Consider the following 15,869-nt stretch of genomic DNA (forward strand, 5'->3'; position numbering starts at 1 on the left):
AGGGTTACGTGACCTTCCCAGGTGCTCAGGGAACGTCTATCTCCCTGGAGACATCCATCCTGCCACCACCTGCTAGGGCTTCTAAGAGAAAGCTAGCTTGACGCCATTGGACAGAACACGGGAGGCCCAGGCTGCAGCGACAGCCCTGCCCCTGCCCATTGCCTTGTACCTGAGGGTGATTCAATGGCCTCTCTGGCCTTACTCATACTCACTTACAAAGTATGGATAATAATTTAGTATCCATAGGGTGTTGTGAGAAGCAGATAACACAGTGGATAGGGAAATGTTTTGTAAGCCATAACAGGCTATGCAGATGTTATCATTCAAGCAGATCAGAATATAGGGAAGTTTGTTCCTCGAACTCAGCAGGGGAAGATGAGTTCTCAGGCTCTGAAAGACGGATTGTTGGGACACTGTGTGCAAAAGTCTTTTCTTGGGAAAATCTATAGAGTGGACTGTTGTAAATAGCCCTCACTGCCTGGGATTTAGACTTCCCTTCTGCTTTGTTCCCCTGAAAAAGACGTCCTAGATAAAATGGTCAAAACCAACATCTCCATACCCATATTTTCTGGTTCTACCCTGGAGGGGTGGTACTTCCACATTCTTTAGTGTGGAATGTTCCTTTCCAAGGAGCTCTTAGAACTATCTTGGAAAAGATGTACTTGTATAAAAGTACAGGCATTTCCTGGAGATATTGCAGGTTCGGTTGCAGATCATCGCAATAAAGCGAATATTGCAACAAAGCAAGTCACACGAAATTTTGTTTCCCCAGTGCATGTAGAAGTTATGTTTACACTAAACCGTAGTCTATTAAGTGTGCAATCGTATTATGTCTAAAAATCAATGTATATGCCTGAATTAAAAAGCACTTTATTGCTAAAAAAATGCTGACAATCATCTGAGGCTTGCAGGAATCATAAGCTTTTTGCAATGGTAACAGTAAGGACCACTGATCACAGATCACAATAACAAATATAATAATAATGAAAAAATTGGAAATATTATGAGTATCACCAAAACGTAATACACAGAGACATGAATTGAGCAAATGCTGTTGGAAAAATGGTGCCGATAGACTTGCTTAACGCAGGGCTGCCACAAACCTTCAGTTTGTAAAACAAAACAAAACAAAACAAACAACCAAAAAAACCCCACAAAATCTGCAAAGCACAATAAAATGAGGTATGCCTGTGTTAATTTTTTGTTTCTCTTTTTCCAAGGGCAGAAAAAAAAAACAGTGTTTGCATGGCTTTTCTGCTAGGTGCTAGGCATTTGATATACCACCTTCTTGAATCCCCTGGCAATCCTGCCAGGTAGACATTACTCTTTTTTTTTTTTTTGAGCTTTTTTAAAAAATTTTTTTATTTTATATTGGAGCACAGTTGATTAACAATGTTGTGTTAGTTTTAGGTGTACAGCAAAGTGATTCATTTATTTATATACATGTATCTATTCTTTTTCAAATTCTTTTCCCATTTAGGTTATTACAGAATATTGAGCAGAGTTCCCTGTGCTGTACAGTAGGTCCTTGTTGGTTACCTATTTTAAATATAGTAGTGTGTACATGGCAAGATATTACTCTTATTTCATAGACAAGGAGACCTAAGCCCAGAGAGGTGAAGTCACTTATCTAGGTCCAAGGTAAGAGATGGGATTCAGACCAAGGTTTTTCTGGCTCCAAAGTCAGTGCTTCTTTCACCACCATGTGCTCTCTTCTTTCCAAAATGTCTCTCCTAATGTTTTTCCAAATTTCCCCTCCGGAACAGTTCAATATTTGTGAATATGTGGCCAGTTGAGCTCTTGTACACCAGAAAAGACAGGAAGAGGAGCTGTCTGAGAGTTGGAGACTCCCTCCCTCCAGACTGCGGCCATTCTCGGGCAAGGACTGATTGACTGATCCCTTTCTCTCCCCTCGTAGCTTAATTGCAATGCTTTCCCACTTTATTAGTTTCCAGATTCCGTGCCAAGTGCTTTAAAAGGCAGGTAGGGGAGAATTCTTCTCTGCTCGCTGGCAGCCTGCCATCAACCCCAGAATCTGTTGCTTGCTGTTTCAGAAAGGGATCGACATTGAAGGCATTTTTCTCAGCCGTGAAATTTACATATCACAACCTTGCTGACTAAAGCAGAAATGAGGGCTCCAGGGGCCGGAGTATGGGAGTGGGGACAGAGCCTTTGCAGGGGGGAGAGGGAGGGGGAGGGAAGAGCTTATTTTATTACCCGGGAATAAAAACATTGTGAGTAATGAATAAAGTCCGAAAGCAGTAAATCTGGAACTCCAGAGTTACGTGTGTAACGTGTTGGAGAACAATTTAAGCCCTCGCCTCTTCTGCAGAAGTGAGGTATTTGGGCAGCCCGAATTTCATTAAATGGTCTTTTAAGGGTTAGGATTACAAGAAGCCAAACCCGGCTGGTTCATAATGATGATTTATGGCTGTGTTGTCGACTCCCCGACCCTTCTGTACAAGGGGATGGAGAAAATACATAATTTGTTGCTCATTAACTCCAAGATCTGTCAGGGCTGCCCCAGAAGCCATGTGGTCCTGGAGTCATGTGTCTGCTAAATGGCTTCAGCCTGGTCCTGTCCTCGAAAATACGCAGTTGCCATTCTACAGTGGAAATTGTTTTTAATAACAATAGAAATAATAAAATGATCTCGATGTATTTCTTCTGTGGGTCTTTGAACTTGAGAGTCAGAATATCTGGGCTCTGTTCTTAACACTGTAAGCTTACTAGCCTCACATCCTTCAGATAAGTCACTATTTTTCAGTGCCTTAGTATTCCCACCTGTAAACTGGGTATATTGTCTTCACAGGTTGCAGATTAAATGAAACTGTAAGTTGCTAAAGAACCATAAAAGATTGCTAATATTATTAGGGTTGTTATTGGGAATTTGAGGGGCCATCAAATATTCTCTTTTTTATCTTCCCATGAGAGGAGGAAGCATTTTAATTAGCAGCTTGCTATTTGCAAGACTGTGGCACTGAAAACTGAAGTTTTAGAATGAAGGGATGTTAGAGCTGAAAACGGTCCTTGAGGTGTAATCAAACCCTTTCTCCCTAAGATGACTGATGCAGAGAGGTGACTCCCCTGAGATTCATCAATAAAATGATGTAAGAGACGCTGATATGCAATGGGAACCCACATGTTCTTTTTCAGCATCAGATAGGAAATCACGCTCAGGCCATGCCAATTTAGAAACAGTTTCTTAATCTGTGGCAGTGGATGGTTCAAGGAACTCAGGAGCAATCCAAGGGCAGGGATCATTCATGGGGCTTTGGTTCTGCTCCTTGCCTGTGGTGTCATCTCCGAGGAAGTACCATTCCTCTGCTACTGCTTATTACCTTTGTTTGGTTGGGAGGCTACTGGTGGAGGTGGCACAGGAGAGCTGGGAATAAATGTCATTGCAGTTATGAAGGAATGAATCACGGAGTCTAGCGCCTTATTTTGCAAATGGAGAAACTAACTTATCCCAAGTCACTCAGTGAGTAGGGACTCGAGCCCTGGCCCCTTGACTCCTAGTTTAGTGCTTTTCCCCCCTATGTCTAATGTCACGTGGGCATGATTTATAAATAAAGAAGAATAAGAAAGAGAGAACATGATGGTGGTAACAAACATCTGCAATGTGTTAGCCTGTAAGGTTACATAGGGTAAAAGTATAAACAGGTTCAAAAAGGGAATTAGACCATGAATGGTAGGAAAGAATGCTGGGTGGAGAGATAGAACACCTGGGTCTAATCTTTAGATGTGAGTTAAATTTGGACCTCAGTTTCTTCCATATATAATGGAGCCTTTCATTTATGACCGGCTAGGCTTCTCAGATTTTAATCTCTGCAGCATGTTGTCAAAGGACTCTTAGTAATGTTTAGAGGACATTTCCAATTTTGCAATAAAACAACTGTGAGGACCACCGTCCTGCTCCCTTTCATTCATCTGTTCATTCAGCTGATCGCCCTGTTCTCCCAGGGAATGGCTAAGCCAGGGTGCCAGACCGGACTGGCCTTCGATCATCTCTCTCTAATATAGAGTCATATGATCTAGGAAACTCAATATGATCCAGGAAACCAAAGGATAGCACTTAGAAATATCAAGTATTTATAAACACAGAATCACTGTATAAATGTTAGCGGTGCTGGAAGCTGCTCTCATGACTGCACCTGCTCGCCCCTGGGCCCAGCTGGCATTTCATGGCCATCCTCCCCCCAGACTTGGACTTGGGTCAGATCCCTAGCCTCAACGCCTTCCCCAGCTGTAAAAGAATGACGGGACACTTTGAGAAGGACTGCCCGGATGTGTCAGTCTGTTGCTTCCCTTGTGGTCGCGAACATGCTCTCTGTTCCCTGAAAGGGCAAGTGTGGCTCATCAGCTTTCCCTGTGAGGAAGTGTGAAGGGGACTTTGTGGTGAGTGGTGAGTTGAACATCGCTGTCCCTGGACTCTGGTTGCATCCAGGAAGTGGCCAGGGCTGTGCTGTGGAGTTAAGACGAGGGCAGCGGGCTGTGTGGTGGTGCATCACCAGCGCAGAATTGGTCCTCAGCTGTGTAGGCAGCATAGGCGTTTGAGTCAGCTGCCCACCCCCCATTCTTAATGTGAAACCCGACAGTTTTGGTTAAGGTGCTTTCCCTCCCCCAGCCTCAGTCCACCTCCTGGTGGTCCTGAGGAGTTCATAAAATAAAGTATATAAAAAATAAATACTGGTATGCAATAGGTAATCAATAGTTGGTGGCCCTTTTTTTTTTTTTTTCTTTTTAAAGTAGTGATAAATCGCCCCTAAGCATTAAGGAGTAGGCACAGTGGGATGGAGGAAGGGTATGAAAACCCAGACTTGCTCACTGCCCTTCAGGATGAAGGAGACAATGAAGGTGGCCTTGGGCATTCACAAACTCTGAAGTGCCTTGTATAAAAGTTTCTTGGTTGGTAGGCCAGTGTTCTTTTCATCATGCGCTACTTCTAAAGAGTAAAATGAAAGAATCACTTTCTATGACCCAGGGCATTTCCCATCCATGTTACCATATTTCCGGCAGTAACTCTGCAGAGATTTAAGTTATTTCGGAAGGACGCCAGGTAGGTGGCAGAGCCTGGATTCAAACCCAGGACTGGGTCTGGGGGCCATTCGCCCTTTCCCACAGAAACCTCGGCCGTGGCTCAACATGGCACAGACTGAGGCCCGGTGTAAAGTTAGATCATTGTTGGTGATCCTTTACCCCAAATCCCAGAATCCGGAAATTTGCTTAGGCCCTCAGACCATGACCTTGATTCTTCAATAGCTAAGTCATTATTTGTCTCTCTCTTTGTTTTTAAATATATGCGTGTGTGTGTATAATATATTTTTATATATTATGTATTTTTGTATATTATATATTTACATATAAATATATTCGATTGCATATTTTTCTTGTTACAAAAGTACTATATGGCCATGTAGAACTTTTTAAAAAAAGGAAAAAATGACTGTGTTAGCACATTAATCTTCTCTCCTATGCATATTTATGTCTGTATACTTCTTAAATAGAAGATTGGGATTTTCTAGATTATAACTTGCAGTTATGTACTGAGTATCTCTTATGTCAGTAAATATCCTTTACAGCCTCACTTTCGTTGATGGGTCTTGATCCTGCCTAACCCCCTATCCATTGTCTTTCAGATCATCACAGGGGAATTCTACCGCATCTATTACCTGAAGGAGAAGTCCCGGTCCACGATTCAGAATCCCTATGTGGCAGCCCTCTATAAGCAAGTGGGCTGCTTCCTCTTTGGCTGTGCCATCAGCCAGTCCTTCACAGACATTGCCAAGGTCTCCATAGGGCGCCTGCGTCCTCACTTCTTGAGCGTCTGCAACCCTGATTTCAGTCAAATCAACTGCTCCGAGGGCTACATTCAAAACTACAAATGCAGAGGCGACGACAGCAAAGTCCAGGAAGCCAGGTGAGGCCCCACCTCCCGTGGCGCTGTGTCCATGCCTTTGCTGTAGGCAGTTCAGTGACCACCTACCTAGTAGGGTACCAAGTTCAGAGCTGGGCCCCGGTTTAGATGGGTGAGTAAAGCAGAGTCCACATTCTTAAGGAACTCACAGTCAGATGATTGAGACAGATAGTAAATAAACAGTTACAATAGAGCATTGCTAAGTCCATTCATTCATTCATTCTTTCTTTGTTTCGTTTATTCACACATTCATGGGTGCCTGCTGGGTTCCAGGCAATCCACTACCAAGGATGCAGAAATGAACAAGGCAGTGCTGCTCTCGGGGTCACAGTCTAGGGAGGGAAGATGGACAGACGTGTATCGGGGATATGAATACGGCCCTTACACTGCCCTCTCTTGCTCTTACAGGAGGTCCTTCTTCTCTGGCCACGCCTCCTTCTCCATGTACACCATGCTGTATTTGGTGGTAAGTACTCTGATTCCAGTGGAGTCCAGCCCCAGCTTAAATCCTGTCTGTGCAAAGAGCCATCAGAATCGTTAGGGACAGACTTCACTGAGAAATCTTTGAAAAAGAGGTTAGATAGAAGCATTAGCTTCTATTCTGAGCCCTGCCACTGAGTTAGCAGAAGTTGTTTCACTTTCCAGACTTTTCCCATTTTTCAAATAAAAATAATATTTACTGTGGCTGCTTGATAAGAATTGAGCACCCATTTTGGAATGATTAAGTGATAAAGACACTTGTATAACATTTTATGGTAATAAGCACCGTTTTCTGAAAATCCATGAACTCAGTTGATCCTTTCAGAAGCCTTATGTTATAAGTAATATTATCTCTATTGTGGGAAAGGATTACTAAGTAAGTCTTAGAGAATTAAAGCAAACTGCCAAAGTTTATGTAGACACCAGAACTATCGCTCAGATCCGTGCTTTCTGCTTGAATTCCTCGTAATGTTCTCCGTGCCATTCCTCCCCCACCCTCTACTGATGGAAGGGCTTTAAAAATCATTACGTGACTACAGAGTGATTTTGAGTTTTACAGAATCCTTCTGCATCCATGAGCACATGTGACCTCATAATAGCACAGTGAAGTAGGAAATCCTTGGCCCCATTGCTCAGATCCAGAGACCAAGGCCCAGAGAGGATCAGTAGTGTGTTAGAGGACCTTCAAATAGTGGTAGAGCCATGGTCTGAGGTCCCCTGTTGGCCTGGCCATGCCATGCTTCCTGGAGATGCCGGGATGGTGCAGGTGAAGCGCCTTGCTCCCCTCCAGCTGCCACACAGACAGACAGCCGCTGGTCTGTTTCTCTTTGTCAATTAAATATGGTCCCACTGCCTTTCCTTTCCCCTTGAATGAGGTCCGTGTGCCAGAGCACTTCCTGCTTTTGGCTGCTTTGATGGAGTTTAGAGCGAGAAGGCGCTGAAAGGTCAGATGTAGCTCAGAGGAGCATAAGCTGTTTGGAAAAAGAACATTTTGATTTCAACTTATTTGAAAAGCATAATTAGGAGTTGGAAAAACAGCAGAGAGGTTTTTTTGTTTTGTTTTGTTTTTTCCCCCAATCCTTTCCAAGTCTGGAGGCCTCCAGGCTTCCTGTTACCTAGGATACAGAGCTAAGAGGTAGGCCCCAACCTCTAAAACATTAAATGTGGATTTTAAAAATTCATGGAGAGCACTTCCCACCATTCTTCATTTTTTGTTGTTGTTTTAGTTTTTGCTTTGCTCTTAGGAAGGACAATTTAGCAACAATATTTTGTTTCCTGTTCCATTTATATTTTACTCAGGGCTAGAAGCAATTTTACAAAATATAATTTCAGTGTTTTGTAAAGTAAAAGTGCTGACAGGTTTCTGGTACCTTCTACGTGCCAGACACTGTGTCACACTCATGCTATACCTTTCAGTTCTCTCAATAACCTGGTGAGATGTGTTTTGATTACACTGTTTTCAGTTTGAAACAAACAAACAAACCTGAATCTAAGAGGTATTTGAAGGCTGGTCCTTATGACCCCAGCATCGTTGTATGTTCTTTTCATTGTGCTGCATGACAAAAAATAAAGCCAAACAAACCTCTGCAGGATAAACTTACAGAATATAAGCTCCAACCCTAATTTCAATGTCGCTTGAAGGTGACCTGCCTTTCTTCAGATCTGCTTTAATGGATGAGATGCCCCCCTACCCCCAGCGCCCATCACCTCCTGGAAGCTCTGATTATAGCAAGAGCTCTCTGCGGGGGTAATGGGTGAGGAGTAGATTGTGATTGAATGTTTATTTGCATCTTTGAGGGAGGAAAAAATTATAGTGCCTTTATATTCCAGGAAGGAAGGAAGGAAGGGAGGGAGAGAGGGAGGGAGGAAAGAAGAAGAAAGAAGAGAGCCTCCTTCATCCTTCATCTCTGAAGCATATCTTTACACACACTCCCCCATGCACACACCACACACTCTTCAGAGCTCTTGCAAACATACACACATTCACAACTCACAGACACCCACATATACAACGTGCAAACACAGGGCTCTCCTTTTAGCTCTAAGATTATCTTGTCTTAAAACAACCTCTGAAGGTAAGGGCTAAGAAGTAAGGAGGACAGTGCCCTTCACCAGGGTTCCTTCTGATGTGATATTACACAGAAATCTCAACTCTTTGAAAGTCCAATTTGCAAAGCTTTCTAAAGGAAGTTTAAAGAACACCGTTGCCTCCTGTCTGGGGAAGTGGGAAATCCTGCAGTCCGTCAGAGAAGCCCCTAGACTCCTCCCACAGGGCTTTTATATTGGGCTGCAGGAAGTGCTGGAGCTGCACTCGGCCTCCCACAGAGCCCCATGGGCTTTTATGAAGGCAGCCTGTGATCCGCAGCTTCTCTGGAGCCTTGGGGAGAAAAGCCCGTTTGAACCGGCTGGGCATGGCATTGACAGTGTTTGCCTTTAGAGTTGGGCAGACCTGGGTGACTCTGGCCATGCCAGTTACTAGCTGTGGAACCGGAAGTTGATTACTTAGGTTTCCAACCTCACCTGTCAAAGGGGAGACAATTGTGTCTGTTTTTGCAGAGTTGTTGCCACTTTTCTTCTCTAGGCCCTGCTTTCCCCATCCGTCAAATGTAAGAGTGGAATTAGAAGGTGTCTTCTGATTTCTCAGTCTCTGTGGTTCTGTTTAAAAGCAGTTTGGACTATGTGCTGAAAGAGAAGATGGGAAGCACTCAGAGACAATTTTGCCCAGATTCCCATGGAGTGCAGAGAGTGGCAGACCAGAAGCACCAGCCATCCCTTCACCGGGCCTTTCAGTACCAGCCACCATCTAGAGCCTCCCGTGGCTTTGGAGGGCGCTCCATATTAGGTTTTGATTTGTAAAATGGATAGCTTGGAAAAACCATGCTCCAAACACCAAATTATCTCCGGGCATGGAAGCTTAAGGACGAGGTTAAGGCTTGTCAGAGATTAATGCAAATTCTAATCAGAGAAATCCCGCAGCCTATATAAACATAAACGGTGCTGCCTACCCTTGAGCCCTGGTCTAAACTCCAGGGGACCACATCTGGATTGGCCCCGCGCCTCTATGGTCAGGGACTGAGGATGACCTGGCTGTCTGGATAAAATGGCAACACAGGAGCCAGGCACCAATTCACACAGCACACCTGGAGTTACCTCTGTTGTACCAGGCACGCTGCTGCCTCCTGGGGCTACGAGATGAATCAGACCTGGGCCCTGCCCTCAAGGAACTCACCTATGCTTTCAACATTCATTATGCAGCATGTATTTAGTGAGTGGCTATTATGCACCAAGCCCCATGCCAGGGGTGGGAATATAGCGATTGGCAAGGCATGGGCATGGCCCTTGGGGAGTTCAGTCTAGAGGAACAGGTAACAGGTAACAGGACAGTAACGACAGTCTGGTCCATGCTACAGGAGGGACCGGGGTGTATAGGTTATTACGGAAGCTCAGAATTGTGGCACCCTAGCTAAGCCGGAGTGGAGGGCCGAAGCCGGGGAAGGCTTCCCTTAGGGTAGTCACGGGATGGTGGGAGGGTTGGAAGGACTGCCCGTGCACAGGTGGAAAGGAAGACGGTGATGTGGGATCTGCAGGTGTTCAGTTGAGTAGGGCTTTGATGGCTGGGAGGAAGCAGGGCGTGGAGGGTGCTCTGAGAGCTGAGAAGACCCTGGCGGTCCTCAGCCCCAGCTCCTCCTTTTGCAGCTCAGATCAGGCAGCAGCAAGTTTGAGTGAGGCCTTTCTTGGACTACCGAGCTCCTCTCCTGGGAATCTGCACCTCGCCCCTCCCCTTCCTCAGGACACTTTGTCAGAGAAGCCTTCCCTGGACGCCCCCTCCTATACTCCCTAACTCCCTTTGCAGCCTTATTTTTTCCCCCAATTTCTCACCATCTGACATACTCTTTGTGTATCTCTACCAGATAAATTATAAGCTTCATGAAGGAGAGGATTTTGGTCTCTTGATTCACTGCTGTCTCTCACTTCCCCAAACAGTGTCTGATACTTAAGTATGCAATGAGTGTTTGATGAACGAATGAATGGATGGATGGATGATGGACGGATGGATGGATGGATGAGTCCCGCGTGTTTTGACACTCCCAGGCTGTGCTCCTTTTCCATTCCAATCAGAATTTTGTTCATCTCCTCATCACTGACTTGATAGATCACAAAGGGCCTGTGTGATGTAGGCATGGCTTTTGCTGCCTCTTTGCTGAACTGTTTACCTTTGGACTCTTCACTGTGATGCCCGTGAAAACTGTTGATGTGTCAGAGGGTTTGTTGGGTACCAGGGAAGTGGCTGTGCTCTGATAGCCATGTTCTCTGGCCTCTGGTTGTTAGTCATTGAGCTTTTGTTCAACATGTTTAGAATCCTGGAGCAGTGGGGTCTGACATGCCCACAGATCCTGGGAGTGTCTGGTGAAACCCCTGCCGGGAACAAGATTGTTGTTTCCAAGGGGGAATAAACCACAGCACCAGATGTTTTTCCTCTTCTTCCTGTCTGCCTCATCCATCCATCCATCCAGCAGTTTCTGAGTACCTGTTCTCTGCCAGACCTTGTGTGAGCACCTGGGGACACCAAAAGAGCTCACATTTTGTGAGGAAAGCCTGAAAGATATTTAAATAGTTGCAAAGCAGTTGGCTAAGTTCTCTGATAGGGGTGGACTGAGGGATTGGAGCCCAGAGGAAAGGACTATTAACTCTGCTCTGAGTCAGTTCACAGGCTCTCCTGAGCTTAAGATCAGGTCAGAGACTCTTCTATTCTAACTCTTACAAAAGCTATACACCTGTGTTTGAGACGTGCGCGCTATAAAAGTGTGTGACAGGTGAATTAGAGGAGCCTGAAGTTCCATATGTCCCATTCAGGTTGTCCTTTAGTCCATGATGCCTGTATAGTCCCCTCAGATTGCTTCTCCAGAGACAGAAGTCCAATACAAAAGACCAGTACTCGACATGCAAAGCACTAATTCCCTAAGGAAGCCAGGTGGTTTTGTGGTTAGAGCATGGACTTAAAAGAGGCAAATCTTACTCAGTGGAAATCATGGCCCATTGTTACCTTGAGCAGGTGACATGGCCTCTTTTGGCCTTGCTCTCTTCATCTGTAAAATGGGCACAATGGTGTCTGCCTACCAGGATGGTTGTAGCAATTGCAGGGGATATAATTTAAAGCACCTCGCTCGGTGTCTAAGTGCTCAGCAAACTGGTAGTTTCTTTTTCTCCCCCTGATAGTGGCAGAAAACAAGATCCGATTCCCTTCTAAAGGAGGAGAAAAGTCAACTAAAAACTCCTCTTTGTCCTGAACGTAGTTGAATAACTTCCCAGTTCTGCACCACGTAGAGTCACCAGGCACGTGAACCTGAGCCATGGAGGAGATGGGAGAAGGGAGAAAGTTTCTCCCGTGGGTGTCAGCGATCTGGACAGACTTCCAGGAAGAAAGAGGGCAGGGACAGAGGAAGGACAAAAGCCTCCTTCTCACTCTTAGCAGAGAGCTCCCAAGAGCAATGGAAATGAAGCCAGAGGACAGTACAGACCTGTTTTACCAGTATGCAAATTGTGTAATGAAACACAAATGACTTAGCAAGAACCAGTGAGACTCACCCCAGTCTGACTTGCTGGTTCAGCCCCGAGCTGGCTTGAACTCAGCCAGATCTTTCTAAGGAGGTTTTGTTGGAATTACACAGGATCCCAGTTTTGAAGCTCAGACCAGGAAGAAGAGAGCTCCCTTTCTGGAGTGAGTTTTGTGTGCCGAGGACTTTCATATACATCGGGGGTCGGGGCGGGGGACAGACATACACCTTTCTATTGTAAACTCCGTATCTACAATCAGCAGTTTTATTTTAGCAACTGGAAGAAAAATCTTAGTCCCAGAAAGGGACTGAAAGATTATATTCTTTTTTTGTGAAGGAACTTATTTTATTCATGTCTGTGTCTTTCACGGAGTTTTTAACAGAATGATGCTCACAACATTTTTTTTTTAAGTGAACAAATCTCCTTATGTTACATATGGGAAAGCAGAAATCCAGAGAAGCAGAGTGCCTTGTCCAAGGTCAGACAGCTGGTGTGTAGCAGAGAAAAGATTCAAATCCAGTTGCTCTGTTTGCAAGTCAGGCACTTTCTGTGGCATCGCACTGATGCACAGGAAGTGGATTCTCTGAACCCAGAGACCTTCACCCAGGTGGGGAATTAAAGACAGAGAGGACAGGACCTCAGGGCTGCAGATGCCCAGGAGAGGTCAAGCTGATTTAGGCTTTCTGGTTTTGTCCAGCTGTGCTCACGCCTTTCTTAACCACCCTTTTCAGGGTGCCTGGGACTTTGCTGAAGCCCCTGCAGGAGTTTTGATTCTGGGAAAGGCTCCTTGCTATTTGGTCTAGGACAGGGCATTACATCCTTGGGGCCACAAGGTTTGACTCCCTCTCCTGAATAAGGGTTACCTGCCCCTGTGGAGTGGGAATGAATGGAGCCTCCTGACCCACATAGTATCCCCAGGTCAGGTTTCCAAGGGAGCAGGGTGTTCCAGAATGTACTCACTGATTGTGGTGAGGCCTGAGCCTCTGGCCTGGAGTGAGTGGCTCTTGTGAACTGGGCTTTCAACTGGCAAAATCCAATCCATTCAGCACTTAGATTGGGGTGGGGCAGAGGGTGTTATCAGATCCTTTGATCAACCTCAAAGCCTGTTACCCTCAGCTGACTTTTCAAATCTAAAGTAGTCCTTGGGTGAAAGGTCATTGTGCAATCGCTTTCTTTAGTAATTCGCTTGTTTTGGTGAAATCAACAGAGTCATTGAGTCAATCTCATCTATCAAAGCGAAAGGGTGACATCGATTTCTATGAAGAGTGCCTTGAGTCCCTGTCTCATGCCAGGCAGGGTCCTGTGATGTCTCATTTGATCCTGGCAACCCTAAGAGGGAGATGTCCTGCCTGTTTCACAGAGAAAGAGACTGAGGCTTAGAGAAGTTAGTAAGTGGTAGAGCTGGGACTGGAATCAGGGCTGTCTCACCCCAAAATTCACTTTGCTACTGCTGTGCCCCAGCTACAGACACCAGGATCCACCCTGAGATCTTGAGACATTTCTCAATAAATGTGTCAGTTACTGATGGATTTGGGGGAGCGAGCTTCCATCTGCCCACTCATTCCATGCCTGACTGCTTCCCAAAGGGATTCTTTCCCCCAAGGTGGCCCCTCACTTCTTTCTTATTCCTGAGCACTCCCTTTCTGAAGCTATTCTGATGACAAGTCTCTTCCTCCCTCCTCGAGTTCCTGTCGTGTATTCGCTTTTTTCTTATATTAAGCTCCAGCCTTCAGTATCTTGAGTCAGTGGAAGGGGAGATGTGTGCCTCGTCCGGTTGCGAAACCCACCCTTCCTCTGTCCCACCCTGATCTCCAGGGCCCGTGACCTAAAGTCTACATGGAGGGGGCAGGGAGAGATGGAGGATTTTGAACAATCATTTTTTGAGGACTTGCAGATTTTTAAATTGAGGGAAATGAGAAAACCTGGAGGTTACTAGGTCCAAATTAAGAGAAAAAAAACCATGGTTAGAGAATAAAAGCATCTGTTTTTTGAGCGGTACGTGGTGCCAGGCACTTAGCACCAATCTGTGCTACAGCCTGTAAGACAGTGCTTGTTACACTTGTTTTACATGGGCGAAAACTGAGGCTCAATGAGGTTTTTCTTTTTCTTTTTCTTTTTTTTTTTTTTTGGCTGCACCCCGCGGCTTGAGGGATCTTAGTTCCCTGACCAGGGATCCAACCCACACCCTCAGCAGTGGAAGCATGGAGTCCTAACCACTGGACCACCAGGGAATTCCCCAATGAGGTTTTTCTGGTGAAAACCTGTGCCCTTTCAGTTACCCACCCCACCCCTGTCCATTGCCAAGACTGGCTGGAGGAAGGCCAGACCATGGTGGTCACACTACGTATGGACTAGTCCTTCTTCCCTGAACTTGCTATTGTCCTAAAGACTGGGTTGAGTTGGAGTTCTCAACATCATCCCCATTCTCACTCTCAAAAAGGAAGAGATTTCTTTGATTCATGATTGTAGAATCTGCTGTTTGTTGGTTCATTTCAGTAGAAATGAGGGAGTAGCCTTTGACCTGCAGATTATTTTTTTCTGGTACAGAGTACCTTGCTTAAAATCATTTTTCACCATGGCTTGCAGTACCATTTCCCAATTGTGATTCATTAGGTAGATACTCTGTCAAAATAATAAGTCTTGTAAGTGATGAAAATAAGGATGTAGTATTTACCAGTCTTTTTTAAAAAGACCCTTAGTATTCCATGGAGTATGGTTTGGGAAAGACTGACCTACTAAATAAAGGCCACGTTCATTAGTTTGACCTCCACTACCCTTCATGAACTGCCCGTGCTTGCCTCTGTAGCCCTGTGTTTCACCCCCTCCCCCACCCCCTGCCCCATACACCCTTTTCTGCTATTACAGAACTTCAAGAATTTCACTGCAGCTCTGATTGCTGGCTTATAAGCCTTTGCTCTGCCTGGGATACACACCCCCTCACTACCATCTCCTTAACTCCTAGCAAATACCTATTCATGTTTAGGATTCAAGTCAAGTATAGCTTCCCCTTAGTAACTGACCTTGGCCCCCCCAACTTCTTTCATAGTTTCTATAAAGCCCATAAATGCACTTACGTGTTTTCATATGTTCCCCCAACTGTATGCTCGTAGGGCAGGAATTATAACTTCTCATTTCTGTGTCCTTAGCACCTATCATAGTGCCTGGCTTATTTATTGAGCTATTTGTGTGTGTGTGTATATATGTGTGTGTGTGTGTGTGTGTGTGTGTGTGTGTGTGTGTGTGTGTGTGTGTGTGTGTGTTTATTTATTTATTTATTGGCTAGTTCCACAGGTTTGGCCTTTTAGGTCAATTTTAGAATAATTTTTTAAGGTTTTTTCTCCAAACCTTTTTAGCATGTTCCTAGGAATCTGATTAAGTTTACATATTAACTTTTGAGTTTATAAATTGAGGGTTCTTATAAATGGGTGTTCTTGTAAATAAAAATCCTAGCCATCTATTCAAATTGTCCTTTATGTCCTTGGCTTCATAAAGGCTCTATGCAGTTCTTGGTAAGCTAATCATTATTTATATCATCATCTTGGCCATTATGATGATTTTATCTCTTCTCTTAGATTTTTAACTGGGTATTTTTTATTTTTGCAAAGCGATTGGTTTTTATCACTGGTTTAGTGGCCAACATCATCAGTGCATTCTCTTTATTATTTTTTATTTGTTGTTCTTACATTTCCCAGCAATACATTTATATAATTTCGTAGTGATTATAAAGTTGCCTGCTGTTTTCCAGGCCTGGGTTTCTTTGCAATTGTCTTCCAAGTCGTTGAGGTTTCAGTGCTAGAGTTTCTTCCTACGCGGGCAAGAGTGACTCTGGAATCTTCCACTCTTCTGTCTCCTCAGGTTCGCTGTTGGCTTGTCTTTCCTGACCACCCAAAGGAAGGTGTCCATTTGTCTCAGGAAG

At 44.8% G+C, this 15,869-nt stretch overlaps 1 protein-coding gene across 1 annotated transcript in view; it reads left to right on the top strand.

Annotated features, from left to right (window-relative positions):
* The window catches only part of PLPP3 (phospholipid phosphatase 3), an 86,148-nt gene that overhangs the window by 53,634 nt on the left and 16,645 nt on the right, over positions 1 to 15,869 (top strand). Inside the window, exons 3-4 of the mRNA XM_061184159.1 lie at positions 5,640 to 5,920; positions 6,326 to 6,383. Coding sequence (XP_061040142.1) covers positions 5,640 to 5,920; positions 6,326 to 6,383 — 339 coding nt within the window. The remainder of the gene's footprint in view (positions 1 to 5,639; positions 5,921 to 6,325; positions 6,384 to 15,869) is intronic.

This window comes from Eubalaena glacialis, chromosome 3 (assembly GCF_028564815.1).
Source record: "Eubalaena glacialis isolate mEubGla1 chromosome 3, mEubGla1.1.hap2.+ XY, whole genome shotgun sequence".
Taxonomy (NCBI): Eukaryota; Metazoa; Chordata; class Mammalia; order Artiodactyla; family Balaenidae; genus Eubalaena; species Eubalaena glacialis.